The 24,557-nt window shown below is 41.2% G+C and overlaps 2 protein-coding genes across 2 annotated transcripts in view; both read left to right on the plus strand.

The window, feature by feature from the left end:
• Nucleotides 1-3,409: 3,409 nt before the first annotated feature.
• The window catches only part of POC1B (POC1 centriolar protein B), a 107,857-nt gene continuing 86,709 nt past the window's right edge, over nucleotides 3,410-24,557 (plus strand). Inside the window, exons 1-3 of the mRNA XM_007449114.1 lie at nucleotides 3,410-3,449; nucleotides 4,104-4,188; nucleotides 24,306-24,477. Coding sequence (XP_007449176.1) covers nucleotides 3,435-3,449; nucleotides 4,104-4,188; nucleotides 24,306-24,477 — 272 coding nt within the window. The 5' untranslated portion in view covers nucleotides 3,410-3,434. The remainder of the gene's footprint in view (nucleotides 3,450-4,103; nucleotides 4,189-24,305; nucleotides 24,478-24,557) is intronic.
• GALNT4 (polypeptide N-acetylgalactosaminyltransferase 4) lies at nucleotides 4,551-6,505 on the plus strand. The gene has a single exon (XM_007449113.1). It carries the CDS (start codon nucleotides 4,757-4,759, stop codon nucleotides 6,503-6,505), a length of 1,749 nt encoding a protein of 582 aa, XP_007449175.1. The 5' UTR covers nucleotides 4,551-4,756.

Genomic DNA, 24,557 nt, shown 5'->3' on the forward strand with positions numbered 1-24,557 from the left:
TTAATTTAATATTCAATAGCACTCACCTTATGCCTATGAAGGATGGACTAATCTACATAGTTTTATGCATTCATGACATACCTAAATTTCTCTTAATTTTTTGAGATTTCTAGGCTACAAAAAAGTAGCCTAGAAAGTTTTTTGCAAATTGTTGCAAATTTCAAAAAAAAAATTTCCAATATCTTTATTTTAAAAAAATCCATGTATAAGTGGACCTGTGCAGTTCAAACCCATGTTGTTAAAGGGTCAACTATATTTTCAGTCCAAGTGCCACATAGGGAAATGAACAGTAGATGGCACTTTTGTGCTATGCCTGAATTCTCCACTTTGAAGGGAAGTAACCTCGGAATGACTGTACTAAAACAGAAACAACCCTTTGTAGTGTTCAAGTGGATAAATTCAATTTCTGATTTGAAGGGGATCTGGAAAAGGAGGGCTAAGTAAAGAGTCAGTTTTACCCGACCTTTGTACCTGGCCTCCAATGACACCTTAGATTTTTAAATATTGTGACTCCCATCCAGATTAATAAATTTGCAGTTTGAGGTGGTCCCAAATAATTACTGTAGCAAGTAGAATTACATAAACTGAAGCAGGCCTAGGGTTAGAAAAAAAATCCCCAACTTGGGCCACATTTCCAAATATCCACCTCTGAGCCTTTGCTGTTTGCAAAGGTTAGGAAGAGCAAAAAGAAATAAAATCAAATATGGAAGAGAATCATGGGAGGGGCATTTGGGAGTAATAAATGAGGACAGTGGAATGGAAATAAAGGTGTTACATTTTTTTCTTTTGTAAAATTTGTAAACTGGTAAAGCATTAGGTAGGATACAGAATTTTACATTTATCATACCCTTGCAACCACAAAAAAGGCATCATGACTTAGTGATTAAGAGGTGGAGTCTGGAAGTGCCCACTAAAATCTAAAGCTCTGCCACTTCCTTAGCTGCGTACCCTTTTATTTTGTATCTGTATGAGATGATGGATGTTCACTAAACCTACTGTGATAATCATTTCATGATGTATGAAAGTCAACTCATTATGTTGTATACCTTAAACTTATACAGTGCTGTAATTCAATTATATCTCAACAAAACTGGAAGAACATCATCTCAAACAGAAACTCCACACCCGTTAAACAATAACTCTCCATTCTTATCCCCATCCCCTGGTAACCTCCATTCCACTGTCTTTCTCTATGAATCTATGTATTTGAGGTACCTCATATAGGTGGAATCATACAATATATGTTCCTCTATGTCTGGCTTATTCACTTAGCTTAACGTTTTAAGGTTCACCCATGTTATAACATGTATCAAAATTTCTTTTTATGACTGAATAACAGTCCATTTTATGTAGGTATCACATTTTGTTTATTGATTCAAGTGTTGGATACGTGAATTATTTCCACTTATTGGTTATTGTGAGTAATGCTGCTATGAATATTGGTGTAAAAGTATCTGTTCCAGTCCCTGTTTTTAATACATTTGGGTATATACCTAGGAGTTAACTTTTTGAGGAACTGCCAAGCTGTTTCCACAGTGCTATATCCTTTTACATTCCCACCAGCATCCAGCATTATTTTTAAATATATTGCTTTTTTTTAAAAAAAAAAGTCAAACCTAGACTGGGAATAAGTAGCAAAGCTTAGAGTTCTGCCACAGTTTGCTGATAAATTGCTGGTATCAACAATCTGGACACATCACCTCCTAAACTAGAGCAATGTTTCTCAATGTGCACAGCTGAGACTCCCATGGCAATCACTTAAGGGGCTTATTACATCTATAGGGTCCTCGATCCCACCCCCTATATACTGATTCAGCATTTTGGGGAATGAGGTCCCCTAAATCAGCTGTCCCCAACTTTTTTGGCACCAGGGACCGGTTTTGTGGAAGACAGTTTTTCCACAGGGGGCGAGTGTGTGTATGTGTGGCAGGGGAGGTGGGGGGAAGGTCCAGGCGGTAATGCAAGCGAGCGAGGGAGGGATGCGGGGCGGCAGATGAAACTTTGCTGGCTTGCCCGCCACTCACCTCCTGCTGTATGGCCAGGTTCCTAATAGGCCGCGGACCTGCAGCGGTCCGCGGCCCAGAAGTTGGGGACCCCTGCCCTAAATCATCATTATGCATGTTAAAATATGAGACTCAGAAACCTAGATTGTTGAGTTCTTAAAGGCAGGGAAAATACCTCAGTCACCTTTGTACTCCTCAGAGCCAAATATACAGGAGATATTCAACAAACATATACTTGAACTAATGTTGCAGTCTAAAGCTATTTCCTACTTGCTTGATTGCTATGTATAGTATTCATTAAAACTAAATTCTATCACTAGACAACTAGTTAATCTGTAATTTTGGTGTATAGTTTATCTTTCATTTGCATAGAATGTGTATCTTACCAGCTGTGGTCTATTATGCCATCTTATGCTGCCAAGAATCTTTATTCTGTATATAATTTTCAGCTGAGTCCTTCAAGCTTTGAGGCAGGGTCAAAAAGGGTATGGACTTGGAACTGGAAGAGTTGTGTGTGATCTTGATAATTAAGTTAAAATAAGAATCAAGTTTATAATTTGTAAAGGTTGGTAACATTTTGTAACTCTATTTCATAGTGTTGCTGAAGCTCAATGATATTCTGTGCAAGAAAGCCTACTGTAGCAAAGGCTATTGTTACTATGTTGCCCAATAATTTAAACAAAATGTTCCTTTCTACGTCTTCCTAAAAAGTTTAAATATGCTGCTGTATCAATTTGCTGCTCTAAAGCATATGCAAATGAGATTGGAATAGAAAATGCACAGCAGAAAAACATTGTGGATTCACAACATTAATTCATTCATCACGTTTATACAGCATCTACATTTATAACAAGCCAGGCACTGTGTGAAAACTTGTGATTAAATAAATTCAAGCCTGTCCTCCAGAGGTTTAGTTCCTTTGGGTATACTAATAAATAGCAAGCGGCCCCATTTCGCATCAAACTCTCTTGTACGTCATAAGCTGTCTGGGACCAGCTTGAAATTCGCGCGGGCTGTCTCTTTAACGTGTAACAGAACTCTGATTGCATCGATCACAGGCTCATTACCCTCTCCCACCCATCGGTCTCTTTTCTATCCCGGTTACTACCCTCCTACTTGTGTAAAGTCGTGGGGAGCGCAGGTGTTAGTAAACGTTGGCTTTGATGTGTGCCGGCACCTGACCCCGGGGCTTCGCGCTTGCCAGGTGGCGGAGGCCAGGCTCTCTACGGCGCGGGCGGAGCCTCGGGGCTCGGCTGGCCATGCCTGGAGCGCGGGGTTTGAGTGGGCCGTTGTTGTAGTGACCGCGAGGCGCCGCCGCTCCGGGCAGACTGTTCCGGGCGCCGCACGGTCCCCCTTCCTACCTCGCCCCCTCCCTTCTCCCGATTCCCCACACGGGCAGGGGGCAGGAGCCAGGAGCCAACCGCTCCCCGCATGGCTTCCGCCCCGGTAAGGACGGGCTGGGGTGCGCCTCCCCGGAGCCGGTGCCGCCGGCTGGGGAGCCAGGTCGGGGCCGCGCCCGCACCTAGCGGGAGATGGAGGCAGACGTCCTCAGCTGGGTCCCGAGCCGCTAGCTCCTCGCCCCTCGCTCCGGGGCGCCGGTGACTCGTCCTCTGCCACTGGGACACCGGGAGCGCAGAGCCCTGGCCGAGCTCCCGGGCACTCCTCCCCGAGTCCCGGAGCTCCGACAGCCCCGGCAGCTCCATGGACCCCAGAATTCTCTGAGGGTTTCCGTGGAGAGCCTGCGTCAGAATCACCTGGGAGGTTTTTGAAAAGTACCGAAGCCGGGGCCCCGCCTCGCACCTGTGACTGCGTGCCAGCGGGCGGGGTCCCGGAACGTGCATTTAAATGGAGCTGCCCAGGTGGTCCCTCGCGTGCGCTCGGTTCTGGGAAGCGCGAGTGGAGGATTCGGCCGGCTCTGCTGGGGAAGTTGGCGCTCGGCGTCCCCTTGTAGCGGTGGCCGCGTGTGCTCGCGCGGGGCGCTCCTGCTCTGCACACCCACCTTCGATGCGGCCGGGCCGGGGGAGGGGACAGCGTTGATCCCCGACCCCCCAAATTCGAGGTCAGCATCTGCTTTCAAAACTTGACAACTTTCCTTCCCAGGAGGACCCCGTTCTGCAGCGTTATTTTAAGGGCCACAAAGCGGCGATCACCTCCGTGGACTTTAGTCCCGACGGCAAACAACTTGGTAAGTTTTCTTTTTTTCTTTTTGTGATGAGACGCTCAACCGGTCAGAACCCTTGCCTCCTGTCCACGCCGGGCCCCCGCGAGAACCACTGAGGACCTATGGGTGGAGGTGGTGTTGAAAGCTGCCGAGATGCATTTGGAGCCAGAGTGGGCCCGAGCTGGGGCCACCTTGGTCATCCCGGCCCCCAGCCCGGCCCCGCAGAGTCGCCTATAGGCCTGGGCCTGGCCGACGACTTTCGCGAAGTAACCACCAGGAGGAGTAAGTGGGAAGGGGCGGAGTTTGTCCTCGGCCCCGGGAGGGAGGGGTGTTGGCTGGAGAGTTTGTGAAAAGTTGTGAGACCAGCAGGAGGAAGTGGGGAGAGAGGCGTTGGGGCTGTTCCGGAGGCCGGGCACGGGATGGTCCTAGGTGACCCCCGGGGAGCCCCCGCGGCTGGAAAGGAGCCGAGCGCCTGCATAAAAGGAGGAACCTGCTGGGAAGTTCGCTTCTACCTGAGCCCGGAATTCCAGCTTTGGGTCCCGCAGCCCTTCCCCTGCGTGGTGGCTCTGGTGGCCGCGTCCGCGCCCCAGCAATGAGGATCCGGATGGCCGTGAGGTGGACGTGGGCAGGCAAAAGCTGCCTGCTGCTGGCGCTTTTAACAGTGGCCTATCTCCTGGTGGAACTCTCCGTCTCCACTCTCCATGCCTCCCCAGGAGCCGGCCTTACCAGGGAGCGGGGCCCAAGACAGCTCTCAGACTCCGGGAAGAAAGCAGTGGATTTGTCTCGACCGCTTTATGAGAAGCCCCCTGCAGATTCCCATGCACTTGGGGAGTGGGGGAAAGCTAGCAAACTCCAGCTCAAGGAGGGTGAACTGAAGCAGCAAGAAGAACTCATTGAGAGATATGCCATTAATATTTACCTCAGTGACAGGATTTCCCTGCACCGCCACATAGAGGATAAAAGAATGTATGAGTGTAAATCCAAGAAATTTAACTATAGGAGACTTCCCACCACTTCTGTTATCGTTGCTTTCTATAACGAAGCCTGGTCGACTTTGCTCCGCACCATCCACAGTGTTTTAGAAACTTCTCCTGCAGTCCTTTTGAAGGAGATCATCTTAGTAGATGACTTGAGCGACAGAGTTTATTTGAAGACACAACTTGAAACTTATATCAGCAATCTCGATAGAGTCCGCTTGATTAGAACAAATAAGCGGGAGGGGCTGGTTAGGGCCCGTCTGATTGGGGCCACTTTTGCCACTGGGGATGTCCTCACTTTCCTGGATTGTCACTGTGAGTGTAATACTGGTTGGCTGGAGCCACTTTTGGAAAGGATTGCTAAAGATGAAACAGCAATTGTTTGTCCTGTTATAGACACCATTGATTGGAATACTTTTGAATTCTATATGCAGACTGGGGAGCCCATGATTGGTGGGTTTGACTGGCGTCTAACGTTCCAGTGGCATTCTGTCCCCAAACATGAAAGGGAGAGGAGGAAATCGAGAATTGACCCAATCAGATCACCCACCATGGCTGGAGGACTGTTTGCTGTCAGCAAAAAATATTTTCAGTACCTTGGAACTTATGACACTGGGATGGAAGTGTGGGGAGGTGAAAATCTGGAGCTGTCTTTTAGGGTGTGGCAGTGTGGAGGTAAATTGGAGATCCACCCCTGTTCTCACGTGGGCCACGTATTCCCCAAGCGGGCGCCATATGCTCGGCCCAATTTCCTGCAGAATACTGCTCGGGCAGCGGAAGTGTGGATGGACAGGTACAAAGAGCATTTCTACAATCGAAACCCTCCAGCAAGGAAAGAAGCTTATGGTGATATTTCTGAAAGAAAATTACTACGAGAACGGCTGAGGTGCAAGAGCTTTGACTGGTATTTGAAAAATGTTTTTTCTAATTTACATGTTCCAGAGGATAGGCCAGGCTGGCACGGAGCTATTCGCAGTATTGGGATCTCTTCTGAATGTTTAGATTATAATTCTCCTGACAACAACCCCACAGGTGCTAACCTTTCACTGTTTGGATGCCACGGTCAAGGAGGCAATCAATTCTTTGAATATACTTCGAACAAAGAAATAAGGTTTAATTCAGTGACAGAGTTATGTGCAGAGGTTCCTGAGCAAAAAAGTCACGTGGGAATGCAAAATTGTCCTAGAGATGGGTTTCCTGTTCCAGCAAACATTATTTGGTATTTTAAAGAAGATGGAACCATTTTTCATTCCCACTCAGGACTGTGTCTTAGTGCTTACCGGACACCTGAGGGCCGACCTGATGTTCAAATGAGAACTTGTGATGCTCTAGATAAAAATCAAATCTGGAGGTTTGAGAAATAGAAGAGCATAACAGCACTTTCTCGTCCTGAGTTGACAATAGCTTGAAGAAAGTCAAAGAGCCTTCAGAGAGCCTCAGTGAAGATTATCAGCATTCACCCAATGGTCATCTGTGAGAGCTCTGTAAAAGCTGTGGATCATTTTGGTAAAAACACTGAAACTGGGTACACAGAGAGCTGCTGTTTAATATTTCAAAGTGCCTTACTTATGGGTTTTATTTAAGAGCTTTGTCAATATGGTCTCTTCTTAAAGAATTTGACTTGAGATACACAAAACATTTAAGTGCCAGACTTAATGTTAAAGAACGTAGAAGTCCATGCAAAACGAGGGATGATTTATTTTGATGGGTAAGTTCACTGCACATCCCATCAAAAAAAACAAAAACAAAAAAACAACTCAGAAATGTGCAGTTTGAGCTATTGCTATTTTTATTGTACATAGAATTTGAATTTCCTTTAGCCAGCACGTTAAATTTTAGGTTTTGTTTATTTTTTAATTCTAATTTTCCTTTACTCAAATAGAAATCAAGGAAAGTTAATCTTAAGGAGAAAGACCTGGTTTAGACATATATGTCATTAGATGTGAATTTGAATGTAAGTTTAGAGGTCTTTTTAACATATAGACATCTCAGAAAAATATACTCATATCTGAATGAAATGAGAGATATTTACATTCCAGACTGCAGACTTGAGCTATTGGACTTAACTGATCTATATTGATACCTCACATCACTCTGATTTTGTAAGCTGTCCTCTCTGTGAACTTGTTTGTGTGTGTAGGGCATTTTCTGATTGCACTTCCTTAAGTTATGAATGTATTGGAGAGGGACTTATTCAGAATACTGTGCTTCTCTTTGTTAATGCTTAATCACTTGAAGTAAATGCTTAATCACTTAAAATTAACACAATAGAGGACAGCTGCATTTACTGAAATGTGTGAAACTGAAAGTGGGCCCACATCTACAAAGGCTGCAGAACTCTCCTAGAGTTCTTGCTGGTTAGGACTTTTAAGGATCAATTTTAAGAAAACAAGGGGAAAAGATAGCCTTGGCAATGGTGGTTGCTGCCTTCCAGGTTGTTTTCTGCACCTAACCCTGAGCCTGGTGCTTAGGCAGCTGTCAGTAGTTGTGGGTGAATGACTGACTGACTGACTGAATGAGTGGCTCAGCCGATGATTGTGACTTTGGTCAAGTCATTTGATTGACTTAGTTTGGCCCTCAGTTTCTCATCTCTAAAATGTGGGTGCTGGAGCAGGTCTTGAAGATCCCTCCAGCTCTGAAATGTTAGGCTTGTACATTCAGTCACTGTGCAATCTTTACAACACCTTTATTTCCTCCCTGCTAACGTAGGTAATGTTGTTGAGCAACGTTCAGTCCAGTTATGAAGCTGGAAAAAAAGAAATGGTTTTAAAAATTGAGCTGAGCTCAACTGAAGTGGTTTATTTTGGATTGAATGGAAAGTTGTGGTCAGTGTTTGTATTCATTTTATTTTGACAATTGCTGAACCAATTTTTGTTTTTTATCTTTAATCTTTCAAACTCTAAAAGTAATCTTTTGGGTTAAGAATATGAATATTTTCCAAACTAAATTATGCAAGAAGTAAACATACTTAAAAAAATTATTTTTACTGGTTTTATTCCAATGTTGTATCCAGAGTTCAATCACAGGCTGAATTCAGAATTAAATCTTAATTAGTTCATTGTGCTCTAGGTTTGTGAAAAATGCATGCTCCATAAAGCATCAGTCCACAGTACTCGGAAGTTGTTTTCGGTGTCTATTTGACGACTTGGAGAGTAGGAACTTTGCAAAATCTAAATTTAAGAAAAGTTTGTAGGATAACCATTTCAAAAAGTAAAATTGCTATGTATTTTGAATATTTTGTTTCTCTTTTGTTTCTTAAAATAAAAATGTGTTAATAACTTTCTGTATCTTATGTAGCAAAGAATTGTCCAGATTCCATGTGCAGTGTGCATGGCCCTGGGTACAATTTAGGAGGGTTTGTAATCTGCTCTGATTTGGTTAATTGGCAGCAGATATGCTCCTAAACACACCCTCACCCCTTGCTCAGTCTGCCTTTTTGTCTTTAAAATCACCCTTTCTCTTTTTATTTATTTTTGTTGTTCTTCTTAGCCCCCTATCAAATGAGAAACTAAGATTGACATATTCTAAATGTACTTACTGGAATTATTTTTATTCTAGAATCTTGCTGCTCCCATCGAAAGAAAAAGGGAGCGTTGAAAAGTAAAGTGCTTAATTCTTTATTTACCTTTTGCCTAAATTGCAGGGTGTGACCTATTAATCTTTTTGGAAGAAATTTTACGCTAGTGTTTTATTTATATCAGTAATTTGGAATCAGTGGGCTGTTCATTCCTCACAGTAATGTAGGTAACAGAAGAATGAGACCCAATTCTCATATATAGGCATTTCCAATTTAATTCCTAAAATACACTGTAAAACTACAAAGTATATTTTGATTGCCTACTTCTAATTTATTGGTACCAAAGCTCTCTTTTGCAGTAGATAATTAAGAGTTGATCTTTTAAGTTAATTTATATGCTTAAAAACAGTTTTATAAAAAAGTTGGTAGACAAGAAGTTTCAACTTTAAATGGTCACTATGTTATTTAGTGTTCAGTTCTATGAATAGGTTGACTAAATAGTCATTTTTAGCAGCCATTTAAAAAAATTATAATCTGGTCATCTACAGGATCTCTATAACTCAGAATAACTTGTTTGTAAAAGAAAATTTGTCTATGCACCCAGTAGTAGGCTCCTGAGTATTCATTATATGTTGGCAGATCTAACTTTTCTAGGTTGATGATAGGAGGTTATTTTTCAGTTGTGTAATTTTAGTTGGTTTAGGGTCTCAATTTTAATTAATAAAATACTTAGCTTTGACTTGTTTGTCCTTTTCTATTGATGTTTTAATAATGTTTTAAAATGAGCACAAGGAATGTTGAGGTTCAGATTAATCTCTTTTGAACGATGAATTTTTTTGTGTGTGATGAGTGGTTTCCATCCTTTTTTCCTTTTGTTAATGGTATTTGCAATATTGATTAAGACATATAAAATAAAATGTGTGCCTAATTATTTTTGCAAATGGATTCTGATGATTTTAGTCCCTGGGGTCACTCTTCCTGTGTACACATTTATTGATGGTAATGGAAGTAAGTTAGCTTGTAATTATTTTACTTATTTGACAATGCAGGCAGTAGAATATTTTAAAAAGTTGAATTTCACGTATTTCGCGAAGTGTCATTAACCAGCAAGTATTCTGAAGTGGTGTTAACACTACTCATGCATTAATTACTCATAAACAAACTGGAAATGATCGGAGATCTCTGGGACAAATTGGGGACACTATAGAAGGAGGCAAGTGGATACGTGGGCACCTTAGCACAAATTTCAGAGCCCGGGGCCGAAAAGAAATATGTCTGTCCTGTAAACTGCATAGCTTCCTACTTCCCTCAACCTTCTCTCTGCATCACCCTGTCCCTAAGTGCAATTCCTGTCCACCAGTAGCATCTCTGTCCCTCTTTTAGTGATTCCTGCCAAACACCCTCCACCCCTGCCTCCCCCTGGCCTGAAACACTGCCTAAGCATCACCAGCCCAAGGACTCCGCTTTGTATGTCAGATGTCTTATAGCCACGTTTAGGATATGTGTAGTCAAGCTAAACATGTTTTCACTGATCTTTTTTTTAAGTACAGTTTAAAACGTTACTATAAATATATGTTATGATCTTCCTAATAATGAGTAATATAATCTTGCTAGTAAGTTTCTAAGTGACTGCAACCCTATGCAGATCATTTCATCTCTCTGTGTTTCAGTTTCATGAACGTTAGAAAAAACTGGAAAATCCGTAGAGACAATATTAGTGGCTGCCAGGGCCTGGGGGAGGCAGGAATAGAGAATGATTGCTAATGAGGATGGGTTTTTTTTGGAGGGTGTGGTGGTGGTGATGAGAATGTTCTGGAATTAGTGATGATGGTTGTACAACTTTGGGCAAAACACTGAATTGTACACTTTAAAAGGGTGAATTTGTGATATGTGAATTGTATCTCAATTTAAAAAAAAAAGTTCAGGGTAGAAAAAGAGGCTGGAGAATTTCGTGTGTCTCAGAAAAGATTGCTCTTTTCTCTGTCCCTCTGTGCATACTAGACTTTAAAACAGGCCAGCAGTATTTATTGTTGATACTTGAGTCATGCTGTAATTCAGCAGAATTAAGGAAGTTAGATAAATATGTGGATCTCCCAGCTTCGTATGAGGGTGCAGGTGGAAACCAGTTTGTATTGGAGTTTTTTTCTTAAAATTTCAAAAAAACCTCAATCCTTTTGAACAGGAGGTAGAGATTATTATAAAAGGTGAAACGAGTTCCCAGAGTATATAATTGTCCATGGCAGAACTGAAGACTAGAGAACTCCTAACTTGCTAGTAGTCGCTTACTACTTTTCCTTTTGTGCCCAACTTGATCATTTCCCAGGCTGGCTGGGGAGGGATGTCTACTGCAGGCCAGCAGTGTCCTCCGCTGTCTGATCATCATTCTAACCCATTTATTTATACTTATCTAATCCTCTTCATAAAAGGGATAGGAGGTACTCTATTTACTTAGTACTCTTTTTCTTTTTTAAGTTAATTCTGCTATGTGTCAGGTGCTGTCTTATGCTTGGGTGTACATACAGAGATGTACAAAACAGGTGTGCTTCTTATGATGGTATGAAGAATTCACAGTCCAGTGATAGAGACAGATATTAACAAGTAAACATACAAATCATGTGCAGATACAGCTTGAAACTGGAAAACAAGCAAATGCTGTGAAGAAAAGGAGCAGGTTTCTTTGAGGGATGAAAACTGGGACGACGTACTTAAGTTTATGGGGTCAAAGAACACTTCTCCATGGAAGTTAGATTTAACTCAAGACCTGAAGGAGGAGCTAGCTAGGCAAAGACTAGAGACAGAATAGAATAAGCAAAAATCAAGGGTGGGAAAGAGCTTGTCCTTGATCAAGGAAATAAAAGAAGGCCAGAATGGGTCGAGCCTGTAAACAAAGGAAGAAAGAGAGCTTTGGTAGGTGAAATTGCAGGGGGAGGCGGAGGCAGCTTGAGTTGTCTTTGGAGGCTATAGTGAGTTAAATGGCGACCCCCCAAAAGATGTGTCCATGTCCTAATCCCGGGAACTTGTAAATGTGACTTTATTTGAAAGAAAAGGTCTTTGCAGATGTAATCAAGGATCTTGAGCAGGGATCCTCCGGAACTATCTGGGTGGGCCCTGAAATGAGACATACAGAGGAGATAAGAGAAGGCCACGTGAAGTCAGAGGTCGGAATGATAGAGCTGCTGGCCAAGGAGCCCCTGGAGGCACCAGAAGCTGGAAAAGGCAAGGAATGAAATCTCTAGAGCCTTTAGAGGGAGTGTGATCCTGCCAACACCTTGAGTTTGGACTTCTGGCCTCCAGAACTGTGAGAGAATAAATTTCTGTTGCTTTAAGCCTCCAAGTTTTTGGTAATTTGTTATGGCAGCCACAGGAAACTAAGAGGGCATGTTTTAGGCTTTTGTTCTGAGAGTCATGGAAATTTGTTGAAGGATTTTAAATGAGAGAATGATACAATCTGATTTATACCTTAGAAAGATCACTCTGGTTACTACGTGGAGATTGAACCACTGTGAGTAGAGAAATCAATTAGGAGCTATTATACTAATATCAGCAGGAGATGATGGTGGTTCAGACTAGGATGGTGGTCTTCAAACTCGGTGATAGCCTGGGAAAGAGAGAAATTTGGGAGTTACTAGCATTCAAATGGTATTTAAAGTCATGGGAATAGATGAGGTCACCTGGGAAAAACATAGAACAATGAGGGCAAATGGTCCATTTCTGAGTCCTAAGGCTCTCCAGCCTTTGGATCAGAAGAGGCAATGACAAAAGAATCAAAGAAGGAATAGTCGGAAAAATAGGAGGGAAACCCATTATAGTAAGGTATTATGAAAGCCAAGGTGTAGATAGAGTGGAGTAAAAATGTAGAAGAGAGAGAAGATATTAAATAGTCATTAGAAAGAGTGGGGAAGGGAACTATTATAGAATTGAGCAGCACTGGGCAGTGTGGGAGATCCGTGTGCAATTAGCGATCATGAATTTATAGTATTTCCAGTTTTCCTGGGAGTGTGTCTAGCAATTCTCACTGGCACAGATATAGTCTCAGAAAAGGCAGAGTGACTGGGATTTTGCCAGGGGAATTTAAAGGAAGGAGGAAAAGTCAAAGGATTGAATGTATGTGTAAGAAGGGGTTTATAATTTGGATAAGGAGAGAAGTGAGGATTATAAATCAGATAGTGAAATGAAGATAGTGAAAGAGAGCCTCAGTGGAGAACATAGGTCAGTGGATTGGAGTTCTGGATGAGTTAGAAGCTCATCCAGAAAAAAAGCTATAAGAAAAGCATGTTGTCAAAGGGTAGTGGGTTTCATTTAGCAATCAGGGAAGTGTGGGTTCTGCTGGCGACAAGATCCAGGGTTTGACCATGGAATGGGCTGCTGAGGAAGCATGGAAGAAAAGGTCTTTGGAGAGGCCTGGTTGTCCCTTTAGTCTGAAATATTCTTCACCATCTCACTCTGGTTGGCTGGCTCCTTCCTGTGCTTCACGCCTCCACTTAAAATGCCACTGATTACTCCATCTGAATAAAGTATTCTATGCCCATGAAAAATTCTCATGTGACATCCTGCTTTATCGTTCATGTCTCTTAGGACAATTTAAAGTGATATGTTTGCCTGCTAATTGACTTGTTTTCCTCTTCTCTGCTTAAATTTAAGCCTGTACCAGGGCTCCCTGTTTTACAAATAAAGTAGCTCAGCACAAAGAGGCACAGGGAAAAGTGCTGGCAAGATAATCATTGGTCTTTGCTTTGGGTGTTATCATGGCTAAAGCAGATTTTGCTGGGAGAATGGTGATAGGTGTACTGTTCACATGGCTTTGGAGAAAGATGATATTTTCTTCCATTAAGATCCTGTGTCTGAGATGCAATATAGATTTTAGCACTTGAAAATGCTGCCTGAGTCAAGAGCTCTCCTGCAATTTTCAGATAAGTTCGTGACCTGCCAGCATCTTTGATTTTGCATTTATTGAAATGTTCATTAAAACAATGCGTCTACTGAAACCCAAAGAAGTTACTTAAATGAAATAAAGCTTCACACAAACTTAAATTAAAAAAAAAAAAATTAAGCTCCCTATTCAGAGATTTTTGCCTGTATGGTTACTTAGGACTCTCCCCGCCCCGCCCACCATGCCTTACATGTGGTAGGGGTGAGATATCTGTTGAATGAACTAATAATACCAGGAGTTAGAACGGAGAGAAAGACTGTGACCTGAGGTAGGTGAAGTGTGAAAGAGAAAATGATTGTTGCTTGAAAGGGTTGCGGGGAACTTGATGTCCCCGAGCAGAGTCAAAGTGTAAGTAGGTTAGTAGGAGGAGGGACTTTCAGAGAGGAGGATGTGTATACAAGAGGGATCATGTAGTGGGTGTTTCTCTGGCCCGTGGTAGCTTTGGGGAAGGAGAGCAGGCATGGGTACCAGGGTCAGCTAAGGGTCTATGTGGAGCATTATGGGAGAGAGTGCAGGGTAATTGATGACCAGAGAGGCTGAAGGCTTAAATTCCTTGTCGTGACTGGAGGAAACGGCATGAAGCACGGTAGATTTATACTCAGTAGCCTCTTGGAAGGTGGTGGGCTCTTGGGTTTCACAGGATGAGTGGGAAGGTGATCAGAGAGGAGAGGATGGGAAAAAATGACCACCTGTGAAATACCATCCCTCTTTATGCAGACAGAAACTGGAGCTTGAGTAACTTTGCTGAGGCGGTATAGCTAGTAAGCAGCAGAGCCTGGCTGAGCCTGACTTGCAGTAGGCCTCTGGAGCCACACTCTTCCATTAGGGCAGTTTCCCAGAGGGGCGCACTTAAGTTTATACAAATGTTAGAAGAGTTTAAGAGCATTTTCATGTGATGTGCACAATCTGAGCTGCACTTTAGAAGTTTCCATTTAAAATGATATATTTTAACATTGATGTTGTCACCTTTTCCTCTTTTTGTGTTCAAGGTTACCCTGTCATTGATTCATTCCCTATTTAATCTGTGGGATGTTTGTAGAGTCAATGACAGTACAGGACAAGTTTATATCTCCTTTTTCTTTCTGAATAGAGGCAGAGTGAAATTGAATTTTTAAGTTATTTTCCTCACAGTGAAACTATAATTAAAGTTTGCCAGAAATTCTTTTTCTATTCTGGTTCTTGATGGCAACCTGTGTAGCAGATTTACTTAAGTACCTCCTACTGTTATAGTTTTAAAAATTGCTCCCAAGCACTGAAGTAAGCTCGGGTATGCACTGAGGGGCAGTAGCAGAGTGCAGTATTTCTCAGATGTCCACATATATCAGAATTGACTGAGAAAGTGATCAAAAGTTCAGATTCCTGGGTCTCACTCCAGAGAATGTAACTTACTAGAAATACACGTTTTTCACAAGGTCCCCAAATAATTCCAGTGGGGATAATCAGTAAATCCCCAGAGCTTCTCCAAGCACTGGGTTCTTGGTTAAATGCCCAGGCTGTGGAGTCTGATAGACCCGGTTAAACACGGAGCTCTACTCCTTTCCACCTGCGTGACTCTGGGCAAGTTACTTCACCTCCCCAAGCCTCATTTCCTCATCTGTAAAAAAGGGATAATGATAGTCACCTACCTCGTTGTGAGGATTATGTAAAAGGATGTTTACCAAGTTCTTAAAAGTACTCAGCCCACAGTGACAACTCGAGAAGGGTTTGTGTTGTTAAGATTATCACCCCTCATCGAGATACAGAATTTGAATACGTTAAATTTCTCCACATTGTCATTGCTAAAGAGTATTCTTAAAGCAGTCACAGCTCCTTTGAGACTCTGCTTACACCAGCAAGCTAACTACTTAGTGTCAGCTAGCAGGAAAATTATTCCCTCATTCAGACAGGAATTTTAAGTCAGTGCCATCACTTAATTATACTATTACATAGTGCTTGGATTGTACAAACTATTCTGAAAGTATTAGATAGGGTATTAAAGTTTATCTAGTTACTGTTAGAATGTTGTCTTTTTATTGTGCAACCATCTCCCTTCTGTCTGGGTTTATGGATGTGTATGCCTGGGGATTACATTTTATTTTTCTGTTCTTAAAAATACTTACAGTGAACTCCTTCTCTTAGATTTCCTTAGAAGCGTTCCTTGTTTATATTTTCCTAAAGAAGGTGGTCCAGTGTTTCTGTTGTGAACCAAAGACCAGCACGAACCTGGAAATGCAACAGAAAGTACAAAATCATGGTGCCCTCCAACTAGAGAGCTGGGTTTCATTCTGGTAGTGGGTTTTAAAGCAGAACATAATGAGGGTAGGAAATATATTGAGGGACTTCTGCAATAATTGAAAAATTCAAGAATTTCTATACGGAGGTGATTGAGTTATTAGGACTCTCTTGATTATGGAATGAAAAGGCCTAAGAGGAATACAATCCAAATTTATAAAGTTGTGAAAGATACTATATTATGAGCATGGACCTTTTTAGTAAATTCTGAAATATGTACTCTTTGACCCATCAATAATTCTTTTGGGCATTTATCACAGTGTTATTTTGCATATGTCAGAAATGACACATGTACATTGCAGCATCATTTGTAAACAACCTAAACAGGGTAGACTGGTTAAATAAATTAAGGTATAGCTACACCATAGAATACTATGCAGCTATTAAAAAGACTAAGGCGAACTTCTGCCTCCAGACACGATAGTAACTGGTAACCAAACTTGCCCTCCAGCTGAAAACAACTGTAAAACGAGACAGAATATATGAGGCAACTGTTTTCGGGCATTGAGCAAATGTAAACTGGTGATCCTTGCAAGAATGAAACACCTTCTTGCAAGGAAGGTGAGCTCCTCCCTACTTGGCTTTCTCCCCCGGGGCACTCTTCCTGCTGCACAGCAGAGGTAGAGCAAAGCGGAGCAGAGGTCTTAGTTCTTCTGCTGTGTCCGGGCTGAATGCGTGTGGCAGGGTTCCTGAGAAGCTGCTGCTGAGTGGGGTACGTGGCCTCAGATGTCTGTGGGGCCTGCTGCAGTTTTGGCTGAGGTGCAAGTTGAGAGAGTGTGAGGTCTAGCGGAGACCCCTTCCTGCCGGGCTGGAAGAGGAGTGGTGAGCCCAGTGACCATGCCGGGCTAGAGCGCTCCAGCTCTAGCTCAGACAAAGGGGAGATCTTGCCCAGCACCTCAGGCGAGACACCAGGGAGGCCAGGCCTTAGGCATCAGGACCACATCTGAAATAAAGGGCATGCCCGAAAACTAAATTTAAAACTGAAGTAGACTCACTCTAACAAAGAATAAAACCAAGCCTGGCAAGATCAAAAGGAGTAAAACTGCACCCTGAACTCTAGTTAGTAGCACCTCTTTTTGCAGGGGTGTGGGTTAGTGATTCTGAAACCGTTTGCGTGCTCTAGACTTGAACAAAAATATATTGAGTGTAACGTGAGCCAGATTTTTTACTGTGGGGGAAGAGAGTTATAAATCTAAGAAGAGGGAGGGCTGGAATGTATTCGGTGCTGTTAGATTGAATTAGAGTTATCAATATGAACTCATGGTTTTTAATATCTTTATCTTCATTTCTACATATTGATAGATACAGCTTTCTATTTATATCTACTTTCTTAGTTCTGCCTGCTGAGATTTCTGTTTATACCTTATTTCTTAGTTCTGTTAGCTGTCACAGCAGTAGCAATGAGCAAACATAGTTTCCAGATCTTGGTTTCTGAATACCACTCTCTATTAAGAGGAATCAGAGCTTCTTGGGGAGAAAAGACCTATTCCAGGGCTGGAGCAGGGAAAGTACATCTTGGAACATCTTGTAATTCTAGAAGTAAGGAAGTATTCAAATGATGGACACATATCAGAAGGACACAGAGGCCAGCTTTAAGGGGCTCTTACTAGCCAAATCTGGAACAGTATGAGTCAAAATAAATAATGATAGCTTTGAATTATAACCCACTGAGTAAAATCATCTGAGTTCACACTGCTATGAACAAGTATCTGAATAAGTAGATAAGTGGAGAAAAAGAGAAGATTCTTCCTTAAAGTAACAAATTAACAAATTAAACATTAGTTCATTAATTAAACATTAATTAGTAAATCATAGAAAGAAAAATGGGTTGGAAAATCATTGAAGGATGCTAAAATTAGTGGGTGATGGACTTCCCTGGTGGCACAGTGGTGAATCCGCCCGCCAATGCAGGAGACACGGGTTCAAGCCCTAGTCCGGGAAGATCCCACATGCCGCAGAGCAACTAAGCCCGTGCGCCACAACTGCTGAAGCTCACGTGCCTAGAGCCCATGCTCCACAACACACAAAAGAAGCCACCGCAATGAGAAGCCCCGCGTACTGCAACGAAGAGTAGCCCCCAGTCTCTGTGACTAGAGAAAGCCCTCTCACAGCAACAAAGACCCTACGCAGCCAAAAATAAATAAATTAATTAATTAAAAAAAATAAAATTAGTGGGTGACAGTTTATTGAGGAAGAGGATATTTATATAGTTTACAGTATCTCCCGACAAAATACTAATTAATTACAAAGGGGAAAAATACTAACTTTACAAGGCAAAAACTACCTAAGCCAAGTGATCAAAGTTAATCTCACCAGTACTGGGACAGATATCAAGCGTACCCTGATATGATGCACTGATAAGGGCACAACATAATTTTTGTGGTGTTCTTGTCAAAAGTGTATATCCTGAATCTAATGGCAAGGAAACAACAGGAGAAAACAAACTCATTAAAAAAGAGATCAGATTTGTGATTACCAGAGGCAGTGGTGGGGGAAGGGGGACTTGGATGGAGGTCTTCAGAAGGTACAAGCCTCCAGATGTAAGGTAAATAAGTACTAGGGGTGTATAACTATAATTGACACTGCTGTACGTTGTATATAAAAGCTGTTAAGAGAGTAAACTCTTAAGAGTTCTCATCATGAGGAAAAATATTTTTTTCCCTATTTCTTTACTGGATCTCTATGAGATGGTGGATGTTCACTAAACTTACTGTGGTCATCATTTGATGTGTGTAAGTCAAATCATTATGCTGTACACCTTAAACTTATACAGTGCTGTATGTCAATTATATCTCAATAAAAATGGAAGAAAAAAATCCAGAAAAAAAGTGATTTGACACACTTATTTGCTTAAGCACACAGGAGGATACTCAAGAAAATGAGTATCCTCTCTCCTGTGTGCTTAAACAAATATGTTAACTATGCCACTAGGAAGGGAAACCAGGTGGCCAAGGGCTGGAAGGAAATTTGGTAAATACTTTTGTAATACTAGAATTCTGTGTCCTATACATTTATTACCATTAGAAAAGATAATTTAACAACAAATGCAATAATTGGGAGGTAGTACCATCTCTTTCCAGAAAAAGGTATTCCTCGCAAAGCAAACCTCCAGTTAACTGTAGTTGATTTTGGTTAAATCAATGAGAGAGCTTGGGTTGAGGAAAGAAAGTTATTGCTACTTAAGGTGACGCAATAACTGTTGGCCTTTTGGACATTATGGAGAGCAAACCATTAGTATGCCCTTTGTTGTCACCTCCAGAGACCTGACACTGGCCTAGGTGACTGTGGACTTTGTTCTTTCTTTTGTCCTAATCAGCATTTCTTGAAACAATAGATTATTGTTATAAAATATAAATACTTCTTTTTTTTAATGGGTAGATTTACTAGTTAAATGTTTAACTTCCTCCCTTTGATAGTTTATCTTAAAATAGATGAGTCAGATGACGATTAGGTACAAGCTTTGACATTTTAAATGATGTGGTAATGTTTATAGAGGGTGTGGTTCACTAGAAATGTATGAAAGCAAATTCCAGGTTGACACTGTACAGCATTGACACCAATAATCAAATACCTTTTACAGTCGTGGTATTAGGGTTTGGTGGGGCAGGGTTAAGGAAGTAAGGAGGGAAATTCAGTGTTGGTTTTCATAGTTTCCAATAAGAATGCATTCATGGGCTTTTTGTAGATTGTTCAAAGTATTTTTTTCTCTTTTCTTGAAATTTGGAAGAAAATGTAGAGTGTATCCTGAGCCACACAGTTGTAATTGGGACATCCCTGCTTCTAGTGTTTCATAATTATTAGGGCTTGGAAATGCCACCTTGCTGTAAGGTTTTGCTGTCCTTTAAACCATGCGTTCATCCTGCCCTCTCATCTCTTCTCTTTAGCGGGCCTTAGGCTGATAATAGCCAAGTGTTGCTTTAATGTGTGTATGTAGCCATCAACTCTAAATTTATGATTTTTGAGCATCCACTCTGCTTAAGATGTCCTTTTCCTTTTCTGACAAAATATGTAAAGGCTCAAGTCCTGTGGCACCTTCTCAGTTAAGTGTCATGTTCTTATTCCTCTGGCTCTGCCCTCTGCCCCTCCCCCCCACCCAGCCCGTGCCACCCCCAATCAATTGTTGCTTCACCATGATGCTATAATAACATTTTTTCTGGTCCTTGTCATATTGAACATTAGTGACCCTGTAAACCTTCAGTGAGTTCATGGGTCAATTGTGTATATTAACTCTCTCCACTGCCTCCCTCCCATTTTCTCCTCAACCCACACCATTCCAGCTTTGATCCCACCACTTCACTGAAACAAATCTTGTTGCCAAGCCAACGTTTGATCCTCGGGCCTTGGGCTGGCTTCTTGGGCAGATGACCTGTATCGTTGTACAGGTCTCATACTTGGTTTAATGCCCTGCTATCATGGTCTTGAAATTCTTAATGATTTCCTACAAGGGCCTCCACATTTACACTGGACCCCCCAAATTATGTAGCTGGTTGTGTTCAGGCCTGCCTGATCTTAACCAGGTCTCTTCAAAGCACTTCACACAGCTCGTCAGCCTCTTGGAACACGTCCTGAATTCCTGGACACCACAGTCTCCTTGCCCCCTCCTCCTCCATTTATGGCTCCTTCCTGTCTCTCCCTTCTCTCCAGGTTAAGTATCTGCACCCTCTTCTTTATCTAGACTCACTGCCTGAGTGATCCCATCCAGTTTCCAGTCTTTAATGCATTATCTACACTGTTGCTGCTGACAGTAACACAAATTAAAACGACAGTAATAATAGCTACATTTGAGCGTTTTCTATGTGCCAGGCATGTCTTCTGAGTATTATTTCACTTAATACTTTAAATGCCTTAATTTCATTAAATCTCTCTGAGATTTACCTGGGTGCACACGCCAAAATCTGGGCACCTTTTTTTCTTTTCTTTCTTTCCCCTTCACATCTAATGTGTTTGCAAGCCTTGTGGACTCCCGTCTTTATGATATATCTTGGTTTTGACTGCTTCTACCATTTCCACAGCCTTCAGCCTAGTCCAAACCACCACCTTCTGGCCAGATTATTACAATAGCCTCCTGATTGATTTCCTTCTTCCCGCTGTGTATACTCCACACAAAAGCCAGAGTGAGACTTTCTGTTCGTTTCGTCTAAACATTTTATTAAAGTGTAAGATATGTACCAAAATTGGACAGCTTGCAGAATTTCCACAACTGTGACATGCCCATTTTGCCAACATCCAGAGTAAGAAGCCCTCTTGTGCTCCCTTCTAGGCACTATCTTCCCTCCCTACCACCCACATGATCTCTATGCTGACTTCTAACTCCATAGATTAGTTTTGCTTCTTCTTGAACTTCGTATAAATGAAATTTAATTACACGTTAGGTACACAGTATGAATATACCACAATTTATGTATCCGTTTTATTTTGATGGACAGTTGGGTTTCTAGTTTTGGTCTTCTTTGAATACCACGAACATTACACAAACATTATTGTACATGTCTTCTGCTAAACATGCATGAGAATTTCTGTAGGTATATACCTAGGCGTCAAATTCTGAGTCAGATGGTAAGTGTACATTCAGCTTCAACAGATTTCAAAACAATTTTCCAAGGGTGCTTAAAACGACCAGCATTATTTGAGAGCTCCACTTGTTACACATACTCGCCAAGATTTGGTACTATTTATCTCTTTTATTGTAGCCATTCTAATGAGAGTGTAGTGATATCTTATTGTGGTTTTAATTTGCACTTTCCTAGTGACTAATGGATTTGAGCACCTTTTCATATGTTTATCGGCCATTTGCATAGCCTCCTTTATGAAGTGCCGTTTAAGCCCTTTGCCTATGTATTTGCCTGTCATATTTTACTGCCTTTCCTTATTGATTTGTAGGATTCTTTATATATTCTTTATTATATGTTGGATAAATGTATTGTAAATATCTTTTTCGTCTCTGTGGCTTGTGTTTTCACTTGCTTGGCGGTATCTTTCAATGAGCAAAATTTCTTAATTTTAGTGTAGTACAAATTATCATTCTTTTCTTTTAGTAATTTAGTCATTTTCAGGTATTATCTGAGCAATCGTTGCCTACCCCAATGGCCATGAAGATATTCCCCTAATTTCTCTTCTAAAAGCTTATTGTTTTACCGAGATCACATTTAGATCTGCAATCCATGCGGGATTAGTTTTGTGTACAGTATAAAGTGTAGAAGTCAAGGTACACTTTTTTTCCTTGTGAATACCCAGTGGACCCAACATCATTTTTGCGATTTGCAATTTTGCATTTTGACATTTTGCACTGTCAGAGTGGCAGTTTTCTTAAATCAGATCACAGGGTCCTCCTGCTTATAATCCTTCAGTGGCTGAGAACTAAATACACACCTCTCACCATGGCTCCTTGCTGGCATCAGCTACTCTCTGGGCTTCCATCCCTTGTTCTCTTTTTCTCCCCTCCCCTGTGGACATGCTGGTCTCCTTGCTGTTCCTCAGGTTGACAAGCGCATGGCTGTCTCAGGCCCTCGCATGTGGAGCCCTCCTGCCCAGAGTGCTCTTTCTTCACATCTTAGCCTGGATCACTCCTCATTTCACTCAAGTCTCTGCTCGCATGTCTCTTCCTTGGAAAGGACCACTAACTACCCCATATAACATTAAGAATATGGTCAAAAGGTTTAAGCTTGCACTTATAAGTACTAGGGATGTAATGTACAACATGATTAATATAATTCACACTGCTGTCTGTTATATGTGAAAGTTAAGAGAGGAAATCCTAAGAGTTCTCATCACAAGGAAAAAAATTTTTTTTTCTTTTCCTTTATGAGAAATATGAAATGATGAATGTTCGCTAAACCTATAGCGGTAATCATTTCATGATGTATATCTCAAACCTGGAAGAAAAAAAGAATAAATAATATATAAAAGTCCTCTGAACATGTATGATATTATAATCTGATGAACCATCTCGTGCTCTGCTGTGATTCCCTGAGGGCGAGAGATTGTGTCTTACTCCCTTTTGTAGCTCTTGTTTGTAGCATAATACCTTAGAACTCAGATAGAGTCCCCAATATAATGTACATGATAATTCATTGTTTTCCCTATTTTGTCCACATTAGCCCCAGATAATTCAAACCCTGATTTATTTAATAATTTGATGAGCTGTAATGGAATATCAACTTTTGTACTTTTAAAAACAGGGGGTAGTATACAGCTTATAAACTCACGTTAACTATTTTACATGGGAACATTGCATAGGCCAAGTCCAAATGAATTTTATCTATGGCTAAGGAACTTAGAAGGTTTTCAGTAACTTTATATTTCTCTTCTAACAGTAATACTAATTGTATTTCAAGTTTATAAAGTTTTTTTTTTCTAAACATTCTACAATCTAGACTTAGTGATTCTCATTGACCTGGTTCCTCTCACTGGGGCTATTTTGGGGCTACATGAATATATAAAATTTGGTTTTAGGGCAAGAGTTAGATCTATCTTTCATTTGTTTATTTCTTCATTCCTCGTTTAAGGCATTTATTTCCACTGTTGATTTCATGTGTTTTCCTTTTCTTAAAGCCTTAAGTTAATGTCTGAAACACATGACTCTTTTATTAATTGTAGAATGTCATACAGAGCAAAAAGTGTGTTTTAAGATTACCTTATCTAGCTATAAAAGACGTTCCTGGTCAATTAACAAAATTGGAAAATGGTAGATTAAAGTACTGTCACTGGTAAATTTTCTGAAGTTGATTACAGTGCTATTGGTATGTAAAAGAATATCTTTATTCTTAGAAAAATACACTTAAGTATTTAGGAATAAAGGTGCCATGATGATGAATTTACTTACCCCAAAATCGCTTAGGAAGAAAAAATTGTGTGTTTGTATGTGTGCCCACACATACAATGCTTGTGTACAGAAAAAGAGTGCACACAGGAGCAAATTATAAACCAAATGGGGCAAAATAGTAACAACAGGTGGATCTGGTAAAGGGTATATTAATGTTCTTTATACTATTATTATGACAGTTCTGTAACTGTGAAGTTGTCTCTGCATAAACAGTTTTAAAAAATCATTCTCATCCAGCCCTCTCAGGAAATGCATTCAGTCCTTGTGACACAAAAATTAAGTTACTTTCTCAGTCAACCTGAGAGAGACAGAACTGACTCCTACTCCTGTGTCTCTGTTGTATTGTGCTGCCTTCTTCTAGTAAATAGTCATTGAGTTCTAACCAAATACAGGGGCCAATAATCCTGCTCTGTGGCTACATAGGACACAGCCAAGCTTACATATTAGTGGTGTGGCTTTGGGTTTCTTTTACAAATGTTTTTGCCATTACTTGGTCTGTCTCACAACCTCCAGGCCCCTCTGTTACCTGGACGTCTTGTTCTTAGATATGCTGCCCATTGTAATGAGACATGCCTACATTTGTGTTTTAACACACAGTGGTTTTGTTCTTCTATTTCTTAATAGCTACCGGTTCTTGGGATACATTTCTCATGCTGTGGAGTTTCAAGCCGCAAGCTAGAGCTTTCAGATATGTGGGTCACAAGGACGTTGTAACCAGCGTGCAGTTTTCTCCACTTGGAAACTTACTGGCATCTGCTTCACGAGACAGGACCGTTAGACTCTGGATTCCTGATAAGTAAGAGAAACAAACACCTGTTATGCTCTGGATTTAGAAATGTGAAAGAAAACTGGAGGCGGGCTGTTCCCTGCACCGTT

The sequence above is a fragment of the Lipotes vexillifer genome, unplaced genomic scaffold (genome assembly GCF_000442215.2).
Source record: "Lipotes vexillifer unplaced genomic scaffold, Lipotes_vexillifer_v1.1 scaffold415, whole genome shotgun sequence".
NCBI lineage: Eukaryota > Metazoa > Chordata > Mammalia > Artiodactyla > Lipotidae > Lipotes > Lipotes vexillifer.